Source organism: Hypanus sabinus, chromosome 4 (genome assembly GCF_030144855.1).
Source record: "Hypanus sabinus isolate sHypSab1 chromosome 4, sHypSab1.hap1, whole genome shotgun sequence".
Classification (NCBI taxonomy): Eukaryota; Metazoa; Chordata; class Chondrichthyes; order Myliobatiformes; family Dasyatidae; genus Hypanus; species Hypanus sabinus.
In genome coordinates this window covers 30,541,041-30,554,697 of record NC_082709.1, presented here as the reverse complement: position 1 = coordinate 30,554,697, position 13,657 = coordinate 30,541,041, and the positions used below count along the sequence as shown (strand labels likewise).

Below are 13,657 nucleotides of genomic sequence, written 5' to 3'. Positions count from 1 at the left end.
GAGGCCATGTCTTCTTTTCAGTTGCTTAATTAGCTGTATGAACTTTAGCAATTAACTATGTTTCCTTATGGATGTCCACAACAAAGGAAGCTATCTATTAGAACTATAACCTTGCCTTCAAATCAGGATAAGGAAAGCTTTACCAGTAGCTTTCATTGCAAATAACATTTATATTCCTTCCTGACTGCAGTTTGCAATATTGATGTATTTATGTTATCAATAATAATTTATTTACTTGCCAATAACCAATAGGAAAATATATAATTGGAAAAATGCATTTGTGGATGTAGGCATTAGATTTGCTTCCTAAAACTCACAACAGTAAATCTTGAGAACACAAGAAACTGCAGATTCTGGAATCTGGAACCTGAAAAACAAACACTCCAGAAGAATTTAGAAGGTCAGGCAGCATCTCTGCAGATAGAGAGATAGTCAACATTTTGAGTTGAGACACTACAATAGTAAATCTTCGCACAATTCAAATTCTGGTAATTAAAGGTTATCTTAAGTACCAGCAGATTAATAATCTTAAAGGGAACAGACTACTACAATTACACCAAATCACTACACTGCTCAGTTAATTATTTGGACCATTGTTTAAGAAAGAGATTTGCAATATTATTTAACAGAAATATCTTTCTGCCTTTTAACCCACTAGTTTAGTAATCACCAACACAAGTTAGGAGCTACTTCAAGCCTGCTTGCTTAGCATGCAATTTTATGATCAATATTGAGGGCTTTATATGGGGCCTGAGGTCTACTCATGAAATTTATAATTGTAATGCAACCAAATTTATGGACAATTAGGAGAAATATTGAAAAAATAGCAAGTTTGTTGAGAGTAAACTTCAAAATATCCTAATTATGTGCAATTTAAACTCCATAGAACAGTCATAAATTTATGTACACAAAGCAATTATACAGATAAGGGACTTTTGAATGACTTGGTCAAGATAGTAGATCATAATATATATATATATATATATATATATATATATATATATATCAGTTGGTTGTTTTGTGTTTAATGTTATCTGTAATGTAAAGTTGCAAGTTTATGTCTGATCTTTTGTTCCAAAATTAAATCTCTTAAAGTGACTGAGGTTGCAGAATTTGTTCCTGAAGAAATTAAACGAGTTACACGAACAGAAAAGGTTGTTCCTATAAAAGGTACAAAAGGCACATTCTTTCAAGCATCATTCTTTCCATGTATAGTCTGTTCTCATTATCTTGAAAACTATTTCCTGCTTTAAAGAACTGAAATTGCTAGTGCTCTGCTATTTACTTTGCTTTACAATATGTTGGTTTATTTCGCTCTTTGTGCATTTGTGCCATCCTAATGCTGTAACACAATATTAGCAGTAGTGCACTGATTGCCAGGCAAATTAATGCCCAGAAGGCATCTCATTCCATCAATCAATGTGAAATGTTATTTAGGCCACTGTACCGTTACCTTTTGGGCTCAGCTTATCAGTTTATACTACATCTTAAACCCACGTGGCTAAATATATGCAAGTCTGTGGAAGATGGATCTCATTTAATTCAAACTACCCTCAACCATTTGAAGGAATCATCCATTATACACAGTTTATTTGAGGCTGTTATTTCAATTACCTTTATGCCAATTTTACAGTTATTTGGTATTTTGTAGCGATAATTCAGATACACAGGGATTTGTGTGGCAGGTGTGGAAGGACCATTTACTACAGTATCTGCGCTGACTAACCTCTCAAGCATTTGGTGCAATAATGACCATTCCTTTTGCAATGCAGCATGATTAGAAAATTAAACAAGAACCCATAAAAGCAAATCCCAGCTAGGAAATATACACCAGAACTATTATCACATTAAAAACTTCCTTCTGCATTTTCATGGCAAAGCAAGAAATGCAAAGTCAGTAGCTGTCAGGGTGATCATGTCAGTGAAATTCTGTGCTAATTGTTCTTTCTTAGTGGCAGCTGCTAGTGGAAATGTTTCAGTTACATATTAGTAATGATTAGAAAAACATACAAGCATATGGATGTGATAATTGTGAAATTAAAACAGTGTTTAATTTTTGAATAACTCCAATAACCATAAATAATTGGACTGAACAATTGTCCAATAGAGAACAAGGCTCTATACCCATGGATTATGTGACACTTTTAGTAGAATTAAACCTGCAGAAATACCATTTGTAAAGATGTTTTGAAAATAGATTTTAAGAGTTAGCAAGAAAGTATATTTTCATTCTTGCAGCATGCTGGTTGAGCTATCAATAGCATATCAAATCATAAGCATAGCATTGTGGTCCCAAAGGCACGGTGATGCTACAAGGTAGATCTATTGACAAAGTGGTTCTAAAAACGAAAAAAAAAGTATTTCAGGATGTATATCGTAAACATTTCTCTGACATTAAATGTACTTTTGAAACCTTTGAAAGCACCAATCCATAACAAAATAAGACTGCAGTACAATTTGAAAAATTGGACAATGTGGAGAGGAGGCTTAGAACTAACAAACCATATTGTTTGATCACTGAGAATTGAAATATTTCAATTTTTAAAATATTTAACCAAGGTGGCTATTGGCTGCTCCAATGAATTTACTAGATTTATTAAGACAAATCTGTTTATATCTAACATAAATGATAAGATGAGTTATTTTGTGTTATTAACATAAAATGGTAATTGCACCTTGCTTTTGTTGTGTTTAAGTTGTGTGCAATTCTGTGAAATTTAAGTGAACATCTTTTGACATCTTTTGCCCAAAAATTAAATTCTTAAAGTGCCTGAGATTCCAGAGTTTGTTCGTGAAGAAGTGAAACCAGTTACACAAAAGGAAGTGATTGTTCCATTGAAAGGTACAGGACATAAATTTGAAACTAACTTTCTTTGAAAAACATCATATCATTATCTTGGAAAGTATTTTTGTTTTAAATGTTTCATTTAATATTTTATATACTTTCCCAGTTTTTGTTATTTTATTATTTTGCTTTTGTGTTTGTACTGTACTTTGTTGTCAATTAATTTTTATACTTGCATTCTGGTTGGTTACATAGAACAAGATTTAGGGCAGTACTGCCAATTTTGGTTGCGACTGGTGACATCTTGGTACCAAAGCAATGCCCACACCATATTCCATGAACTGTAGCATAGAAGTAATGTACTAATGATACATTACATAATTAATGATGTGTATTCACCAGCAGAGGAAAGATCTAGAAAGATATTTCTTTACCTAGAGGGTGGTAAATCTTTGGGAGTCAAGAAGCAAGCTACATTTATTGGTGTTGCACCTAACTATTGCATTAACATGTATAGATAATATACATATCTAGCCTGCATAAAGGACCAACATGCACACTCCTACCAACCCACTACGTACATTTAAATTGTCTATCAACTACTCATAGGTTAATTAAAATTAATTTCTTATTGCTTTAACTGCAACTCCATGAGTTCTTAGTGTTTTCTAGCATTGATTCAAGGTGCAGCAAACCTCATTGGTGATAACATTTTTAATGTTTTAAACAAATCACCTGGATTAATTTAGAGCTGTGCATTAAAGTATTCAGAGGATCACAGCAAAATTGAGATTACTAATCACTTCTGTATTACCTAATTGGACTCCTTAATGCAATAGACTGATGTCTATTGTTGATTATGTCATTCCCTCATAAGTACATGAAACTTATTTACATAGTTCTTTCTCCTTTTTTAAGGAGTATTTGTAAATGTACACCTCTTGCTTTGCTTTACTTTGCACACTGGCTTCTCAAATTCTTGGACTATTTTTATCAGTGTTTGGGTGTAAATATTTTTGGATAAAATCAATGTGTGACATTTCTCTATATTGTTTTGTATATCTCTCATCTGGTCAATGTGGAAACATTGGGGCGATAGTAAAAAGTTCTTATATGATTTGACAAGATACTAGCTGAAACATCAAGTCCCCCTCATCAAGCCATATTTAAAAAAAATATAACACAAAGATATTTCTTTACCTAGAGGGTGGTAAATCTTTGGGAGCCAGGAGCAAACATGACAGTGTAGGCTTGGTTGCTGATAGATATTTACCTAGATATTTAGGGAAGTGAGGAATATGTAGTCAGTACAGCTCTATAGCATGAGGTAATAGATCAGTGCAACCTTAATACAAAGGTAGAGCAAAGGTGGGGGTAAATAGCCTATTCCATCATCAATTTATGTCCCTATTTCATAATAAAATCATAATGCAATAAGTGGAAATTATGATGTGTTTAGCACAATAATGTATGCATTTGTTGTGTCTTCCTATTTAATGTGATGTGTATTGGTATGTTCATTTGTGATTAGTGCATATTTTTGATACTCTTGTCCATTAATTGTATTTTTTTAAGTTCCTGAAGTTCCTGAGTTTGCTACGGAAGAAGTGAAATCAGTTACAAGAATAGAAAAAGTTACTACAATAAAAGGTATAAAGAAGGCAATACCTTTGTTGTACAATTATTTCTTGCAACATCATCATTATCTTAAAAATTATCTCTTTTTATGGGCTTCAGATTACCAATGCCCGAATATAAACTCATCTCATAAAAGCTTGTGATCTTTTAATTTCTTGTATGTGTGTTCGAAATTTATTTTGTTGTCCTTGTGTGTTAAATAATTTTTCCATTTGCATTATGGTTAATTAACTATTTAAAAAATCATAGTATTTATATATCAAAGCAGACTGGCTGCTAAAGATCTGATTTGTGTACCAAAACAACATCCACTATGTGCTCAGTGACTTACAGCATGATTCGCGTGGAAATAATGTTGGTGACGGCATACAGATAACTTGTAATTCAGCAGCAAATAAAAAGCACCCTCACTACCTGTTCTCCTACCACTTTAAACTCAACTCATGCCAATGCTATTATAATGGATCATCTACAAATGGAGGCTATTTCTAGTTAATATGTTCCTCGTGTTGTTGCAATTGATGTTCTTGAAATGTTATAGGGACAAGTGAGCTTTGCATTGATAAGTTCAAAGCTGAGCTTTAAAATAATCACAGGGTTACTATTATGAATGAGGTGCTTATTGTTATTCCTCTAATTAACTAGGCTCTATAATAATAATTTTATGTACTCTAGAACCATGATGCAAAATGAGAAATTATGATGACATTTGTGTTATATATTAATTTTTTGTGATTAATGTTATGTATTTTGCTATATTGAAATGTCCTAAAAACACGTATTGTTTGAAATTGAATATTTTAATGTGTCTGGGATCCTAGGGAAATGAAACCAGTTACACAAAAAGAAAAGGTTCCAACAATTAGAGCAAAGGGAGACACATTTTATACCAGAATTATTATATAGATTGTCTGTGTGTTGATGTTGCCATTAACCTATAAATCCTTTCTATTTTAGAGGCTTTAGAGGCCAGTGCTCTGCTACTTGTAAATCTTAAAGTAGAACATACATTGTTCTATTTTTTGTTGTTGATATTGTGCAGCTCTAATACTGTGTGTGTTGTCTTTGTTCTTGAAAGAATGTTTATACGCGTTATTAGAGGTGAGCAATAAAAAAGTACAGTTTGGCATAAAACTCATTAGATGTGCCCCACTGAAAGCATTTGGGTACCAAAATTGTATCTTCCATGCATGCAGGAAATATGTTTCAAGACAGATCATTTTAATTATTCTCAAGTTTAATTTGACACCAATGCTCCCACTTTAAAACTTAATGGTCTAACTAACATATGCAAGGGCTTATTACCAGAGACAACCTCAATAATTGGGTCAAGACTAAACATCCTAAGAAGTCCTGAATGTGAATCTGTGCCTGACTAATAAAGTTCAAGTTCAAAGCAAATTAATTATCTAAATACATATATGTCACCTGAGGTTCATCTTCTTGCGGTATGCTCAGTAAATCCAAGGAACACAATAAGAAATAATGAAAGACCAAACCAAACATGACCGAACAAGCAACCAATGTGTAAAAGACAACAAACTGGAAATAAAAAAGAAAAAAAATAAAAATAAATAAACTAGCAATCAATATGGAGAAGAAGAGTCCTTGAAAAAGAGCCCGTAGATTCTGGGAATAGTTCAGTGATGGGGCAAGTGAAGTCCCAGACTATGATTTGATTTGATAAACACATATTAAACACGTTGTCAGTGAGTGTGGGTTGTGAGACACACTCACCAACTTCCAGAGCATCAAATTTTTTAAAACATGTGAAAGATCATTTAAAGAACTGTTGCTTTTAACTTCTGCTGTTCCAATAATATCAAAATCATCCTCTAAGTAATTGTTATCTGCAACTTTTATTTATGTGGTGTGTTTAACACAGTGAAAGATCCTAAAGAACTTCTCAAATACAAATTTTGACAGATTTAATGTGGAACAGAATTTAGTTAGAGAAGTAGTTTTGAAGATCATCTGAAATAACTAAAAGTTGGAGATGTTTAGGAAAGTAACTTAATACCTTTCGACCTGAGGGTACAATTGTCACTGATAAGGCAGAGGAATTTGGACATGGACAAGATACTAGAAGTGGAGGAAAGTGAAATTTTTAGATTTACCAACTAACTAGTGCATAAGCAAGCATGTGTTGAACAGAATTTACAGCTCACGTTAGAGATGGGTATAAAATAAAATTACTGATAAATATTGAGTCTGTTTGTAATAAAACCATGTGTTGGCCAAAGTGATACTGGAAACGGGCACAATTATGGAGGTTATATTAAATGGCATAGTGCTGGAGAGGGTACAGACTTTCAAGTTTAACTCAAGGTCAAAGTCGTAAGTAAATTTAGTTCAGCTGTATTTTATACCCATAGAGGAGCTAAGGCCAGTTTCTGGGAAATTAGGTTTGAGGGCAATGATGCAAAAATTTGATTGAGTCTTCTCATTAATACAAGCTGTCTGTACTAGATGTTAAGCAAGCATCACAAACCAAATACATTGGGCAACATTGAATAATAATGTGAAATAGAGCATAATATCATCAGAGTATTATCTGACATGTTTACAGGTAATTTCCTTGAAAAGTTGTATGGAGAAAGAATAATGTGGTGGAAGGGAAGCTATGATTTTGATACTACTATTTTGATATTCCCTGATTTATATGATTTTCATTGCAAGATTGAATAAACTTTAGTTTTGATTGTCTATTACTAAATTAAAAATGAATCCTTTAATATGACAGAAGAAGCTATGAAACCTGTTCCTGAAGTACCAGTTCTGGTCCAAAAGAAAGAAAAGGTCACAGAAACAGGTAAAAGATATATAAGGCTATGTATATATTTCTTCACGTGTCCTGTTGTTTAATTATGTTGTTAACATGACAGTGGTGCATTTACTGCTGCAGGTAAATGTTTCATAAAGATTGTATTAATACTATTGTTGTAACAATAATAGTGATGTTGACTGTCTCAGAAGGCACTCTTTTATACATTCCTCTGCTTACCTTAGGGACATTGCTTAGTTCTTGCCAATACAATATCACATATCACTGAATTATACCATTCCATTGTGTTTACATATTTGATTTGTGTGCATTACCTATGCTTTTTGTGGTTTACTGATTAGAATTTTTCCTTAACACAATAAATGGAGATCTGCCCTCTGACAGCAGAGGTTGGGGGTGAGGTGATGTATTTCATATTAGAGATCAATTTGTATTTAAATCTCCTTTGGTTCTGTTTAAAATTGATTGTCAGTGAAAGTTTTGCATTTGGCAAATATTTGGAGTTGTTTTAAAAAAGACAAATCATATTTTTTGCAAGCAAATAATCAGTGGTTTCCTGAAACCTACAGCTGAAGTTATTTTTACTGAATCATTTGTATTGGGAATTGTCAATCTGTATAAATTGGCTAAAGAGTATCTTTACCTTAAATGAAATTCCAGTGGGCTTGCTGAAACATTGTGATATTTCATAACAGTTTATCAATAAAAGGACTTGTGATGAATAATTAGAAAGATCAATGTCTGTGTGATTTAACTGAATCAATGTTAGAGCAAAGAAATACTTCAATTGATGAGAAGGTGGTGAGGTGGGACTGCATTTCATTTCTAAATTCAGTTTGGATTCTAATAGCCCTACAAGCAGGTAATCTCCTGATCAAGCTGTCGCATGAGATAAAAGGCCCAGGAAAAATTAATTACTACATGTTTCTGTACTGTTGTACCACTCAATTAGATTGACTGATGCTGCAATAATGGATTGTTATATTCAAAACCATAGCGTACATATGAAACATAGAGTTAGAGAAGGGGGAGTACATTGCTAGTAAGTATGCTTAGCCAAACATCAGCCTTGCCATTTTTGATGCTGATTATCCTGACATGACAATTATAGCTTTCAGATGTCTGTGCATATCTTGCTATATTGATTATATTCTTGTATTATTATAATTAATTCTGCTGCAAAAAGTGTAAAAATGAGTTAATGTGCATTCTGAGTCAGCAGTATGTATGATGACAGAAGTGGTAAACAAATTGAGAGGGCTTTGACAGATCTTGAGAGTGTGATTATTATAAAAACGAGGTGAAGTCTTCCCTCCTAACTTATGGACACCTACACTAAGGGAAGGGAAGGCATGATTTTAAGCCTTTGAGAACTAAGAATGACAAATGATTTCCCATATTTTAAGCTGATTGTGCAGGACAGGTTTTCCAGGATAGTCTGTAAATTTTGGATTTATCAATTAGTTTTAGCACATGCAGCCCTGATCAGAGGCATTGATACAAAATCTCTGGTGGTTGACTGGAAGTAAGCTGTGATTGTATCTGAAAATGCCATTATTCCTCTGCTTCATGATTTGAACAATAAATCAGATGGAAATATACATTATTTTAAAACTATTCTGTATTTTTAAAGTGCCAGAGGCTCCTAAGATACCAGTTGTTGAAAAAGTGGAAAAAATTACTGTGCCAAGGAAAGAAAAAGTTCCTCCAAAAAAAGGTACACGAATACACAATTTTATCTCTGCGTGAAGAAGAACTTGTATTGAATATTATGACAATATATGACTGCAGTTTGCATCATCAGCTTGTTGTTTAGCTTTATAATTGGTTTTTCATTAGTGTCATTTGAATGTTCTTATTCTTCAAGCTTAGATTACTCATGCCCTATGGTTTAAGCAAATAGCAATCTACTACTTTTAGTCATTTAGATAAAGGTGTGATCCTCAGTCATTTGATTGTTTAAGATCAATGTTACGTAGTTATAAATATTTACTTTAGATAATTTTAATATCAATTATATTGGATTATTTGATTTGAAGAAAATGAAGTTAAGTAGTATAATTTCTGAAGATATTGCAACTATTTTAATATGTTTATTTGTTGTTACTAAAGAAAATGTCACTTCAGATCAACATTACTGTGCTTATTTATTAAGTCAACACATAGTGTATTTCACATCATAATTTGATGTTAATTTTTTTCAGTGCTAGAAGTCCATAAGGAAACAATTTCTGAAGAAATCATATCTCTTACTGTGTCAGAAGAGGAAGTTCTACCAACTAAAGGTAAAAATGATAGCACAGAAGATTTTATATCAATGGGCTTCATTTCTCATTGTTCTCAAGTTTGTATTACAAAAATCATTATCAAAGCTTACTTTTTATGTATATGCTGCTGTATAACTCCAGCATTCTGCTATCCAGTTGTGTTCAGAAATCTCAAATGTTCAGTAACTAGCTCACTGAGTATTGGTTCTTGAACTCCTTTTAAATTTATCGGAGCCCTATTTTCCAACATCCCTTTAAACTCGACAGAACAATGGTTCCCTCGTTCTCTTTTTCCCTCGTTCCCTTTAAACCCACTGAGGCTGCATTTCCCATATTTCTTTGGAACACACCTGGAACCAGTTTTACACCCTCTCTTTAAACATATTGTTTCCACTGAAAAAATTTATTATACAACTGTATAACACCTAACCAAATAATTTTAAAATATTTTGCTGTCTTAATAGAAGTAATATTCAATTGTCAAGATAATTTGCCAGACCTGTGTTACCAAAGTCCTGAAGGTGCCAGATATTTTGGGGTTTTATAGTACTTAAGTTGTTTCATTATTTGTGCTTCATGGTGTTCAGTTATGTATTAGTGAATTTACCCAAATCATACAGAAATACATCTTGTCATGTTCAGCATTGTTTGACTTTTAGTACGTTTCAGCTCAGAATGTTTTGTCCTATATGTGGCTGTCAGATTGTCCTGGTATGGCAGTTGTTCATATAGAACTTCATCCTGAGTAACAGGACCAACAACTTAAAGAAAGATATGAACTAAGTACTCAAAGGGGGAGAAATATGTCTGAATTGTAAGAAAGATACAACAGATCTAAAAATAATGAAATATTTTAAATGTTGTAATTTCTTAGAATTTATTGTATGCTGAAATTTAATTCAATAGATAAATAATTTATTTTGTTGGCATCTTATTGACAAATCTTATGTTGTCGAATATGTACTTGAATTATTAAGAATCAATACTAGTCTTCTGTATGAACATTAATGTATAAGTTCAGCAAGATAATGAAAATATTAAGGGGATAAATACAATCAGCATAGCATATGGTACTCCGATATCTGTTTCTTTTCTGAACTTGCTGATTAGTTTGACCAACAATAATGCCATAGTGATATCATTAAATTTCCTGGAATGTTTGAACTGACATGCATTGAAATTATTATATTGTTCATAATGTCTTAGTGGCTGCATGAGTATGTTTATGTTAATATATTGAATTAACACAAATTTAAGCATTTAACTTCAAAGTGAAATTCATGTTTATTCTTTCAAGTTCGGAAGACACCTGAGAAGCCAGTTGTTGAAGAAGTGGAACAGATTTCCATTGCAAGAAAAGAAGAAGTTCTGATAATGCCAGGTAAAAAAAAATGCAGTCTGAATTAGGCCAGTATTGCTTAACAGGCAACATAGCAATGACTGCATATTGTAGTCTTCCAAAGTTCAGGTCTCTTGAACTGGCACTGCAACATTCAGCTAAATAAAAGCTTTTTGTGGTAAAGTGAATTGATTGAAGAAATCCCTTAAAATTATAGATCAATGTTCTAACATTGGAATATTAATGAGACAATTGAATCGTCTGTTATGTCCGGTAGTGCTTTTCAGTCTTGAGCTCCTCCAGCTCTTTGTGTATGTTGCTTCTACTATTTGATTCCCATTCCTAAATGTATGCTTTAATCTTATTATATCTCCTCACTGAAAAATTTTATGTATTTTGTATGTATATGTTATTTTAACTTGTCTCTTGAATGGACTTTGAGTTTAATTTTTAAATCAATTGAACTTCAAATAGATTAAACTAATCTATAGACATTTTGAGTTAGAGAGGAAATAATTTGTGTACTTTTATCTGTCACAAATGACTTTTTTACTTGTTAACAGGTTTTAGTTTTGTATTTTGTTGTATGTTAAATGTTTTGGAATTATTTGTATCTTAAAAATATTGTCCTTTGAAGTATTAGACATTCATAAGAAACCCATTATTGAAGAAATGGTGCCAGTCTCTGTTCCGGAGAAAAAAGAAAAGATTCCACCTAAAGGTAGCAATATGCAGGATATTTCTTGTCTGCTTTTTCTTATGAACTTGCTTTTGTGGTCACTTCTTCGTGCTTTGATTTCCTTCAATGCTTCTTTTCTTTTATGTAAAGTCTATGTTTTCTGTCTGTATTTTTATGAGCGTTATGTTTGATGTTATATGTGGGTGTTAAGTACTGTATTTATAGAAGAGCTTTTGATGACTTGCAAGAAAATATAAATAAATATTTATGATATACAGAGATTAACATTTCATCCAAATACTAGTTCATTATTACTAGGTCATGAATGGCTGATCAAAATATTTAATTTTTTATCTGTAACGTTAATTTTATTTTGTAAGCCTAAATAATATTGAAGGACTTTTTTCTCTAAGTTAAAGAAAAAAGGTAAGCTAACAGTTTAATGCAGAATTTATTAGTATACACAGAGCAAACTATGTCCAATTATACAGATACAGTTAATATCATCAACACTAAATGCTGAGTCTCGCTTTAGAACCCATGTGATTAATTTCCTTTCTGACTTAAAATTTATGCCATTAGTATCTCTTGACATACATGTTTTATCCTGATATAGTTTAACCACTTCACTGCTATGTTAATTTTATTGAGTTAATTTCCTGATGTCATTGAAGTACTAAATGTTCTTAAGAAGCCTCTGGCTGAACAAGTGAAACCAATATCTCTTCCTAGGAAAAAGGCAGTCATTCCAGCCAAGTCTATAAAATAAACACAGTATCTACTGTTCAGCATTGACTTGTGTTTGTGTGATCATGTATGTGTGTATATGTGTAAGTTTTTGTCATTGTCATCTTTGATGTGAAATAAGGAATTAATATGAATTTCTAACAAAAATTAAACTGTGGTTTACCACAATCATTTTATATTAGTCTATCCAATCTTAAAATTTATTTTAACCAGTAATTCCATGGAGATGGATAAATGCAATTGGAAAGTAAATTTGAAGATATTTAAGCTAATTTGTGAAGACCATTTTAAAATGTAAAAAGGATGGTAAATGTCCCTGTTTTTTGATACATAGTTATTCATATTCTGAGCAATTATGTACTCCAGAGATTTAATATTTCATCCAAATACTAATTAATTATTATGGCCATAAATGGCTGATTGAAGTATTTAATTTTTCAATTATAACATTATTTTTATTTTGTTACCTTAAATAATAGACAATAGGTACAGGAGTAGGCAAATCAGCCCTTCGAGCCAGCACCGCCATTCAATGTGATCATGGCTGATCATCCACAATCAGTAATATTGAAAGAGTCCAGTTATCTAATTTGATAGTTTAATTACTCAGTCGAGAAAAGATATTCATTTTAGTTCTTGGTCTTTTATGTTGTTTTATTTGATTAAATTACTATAGTCAAAAATGCCAGACTTCTTTGTTATGAATTAATAAAGCAATAATGTTCTTTAAAGTGCCAGAGGTTCCCAAGAAGGCTGTAAAAGTTAAACCAGAAACAGTTTCAAGAAAAGAGGAAGCTCCTCCAGTAAAAGGTACAAATGCAGCTGAAAAACATCAAAACTTAGTTCACAATGCAGCATCTTCACATTTGGAATGAAAACAATTTCTACTTATGCTGAATCTTCAAATCCTGTTAATAATGTGGAATCCAGTGGAGCAAACCCTAGCAGTTCTGATATGAATTGCCAGCATTTAACCATTTTAACAGCAGTAGGTCCAGGACTTTCCCACAGTTGCTGACAGGGAATTTCTTCTTAGACCCTGCACTAGTCTGACCCAAACATCAATTATTTCATTGGGGATTAATGGCTGTTTGTTGGGAGTTAGTTACATTTTAATTATTTAAGTTTTTTTTCCAGTTTTGTTTTTAGGGTCTTTTGATTTTATTTATTTTAATTATTAACTTTAATCTTACTGGATTTTTAAAGTTTCCAGATGTCAGAGTCAATTAAAAATATCTTAAATGCTTCTCTGAGTTTTATAGTTGACAAAGCACAGAAGTGCTTTCGCTGCCTGTAAAAAACTTGTTTTGTGGGATAGAGCTTTCTTCTACAGGACCTGTTGCCATTCAGTCTATGCCAACAGAGTCTAGATTCTTCAAGCTAGTCAGATAGATCCCTCCCTATATCCTGATGTGGC

At 32.3% G+C, this 13,657-nt stretch overlaps 1 protein-coding gene across 1 annotated transcript in view; it reads left to right on the top strand.

Annotated features, from left to right (window-relative positions):
* Nucleotides 1-13,657, top strand: part of ttn.1 (titin, tandem duplicate 1) — a 324,448-nt gene that overhangs the window by 141,584 nt on the left and 169,207 nt on the right. The window contains 8 exon segments of the mRNA XM_059968782.1: nt 1,096-1,170; nt 2,768-2,842; nt 4,361-4,435; nt 7,170-7,235; nt 8,842-8,925; nt 9,413-9,493; nt 10,773-10,856; nt 12,973-13,050. Of these exon segments, the coding sequence (XP_059824765.1) occupies nt 1,096-1,170; nt 2,768-2,842; nt 4,361-4,435; nt 7,170-7,235; nt 8,842-8,925; nt 9,413-9,493; nt 10,773-10,856; nt 12,973-13,050 (618 nt within the window).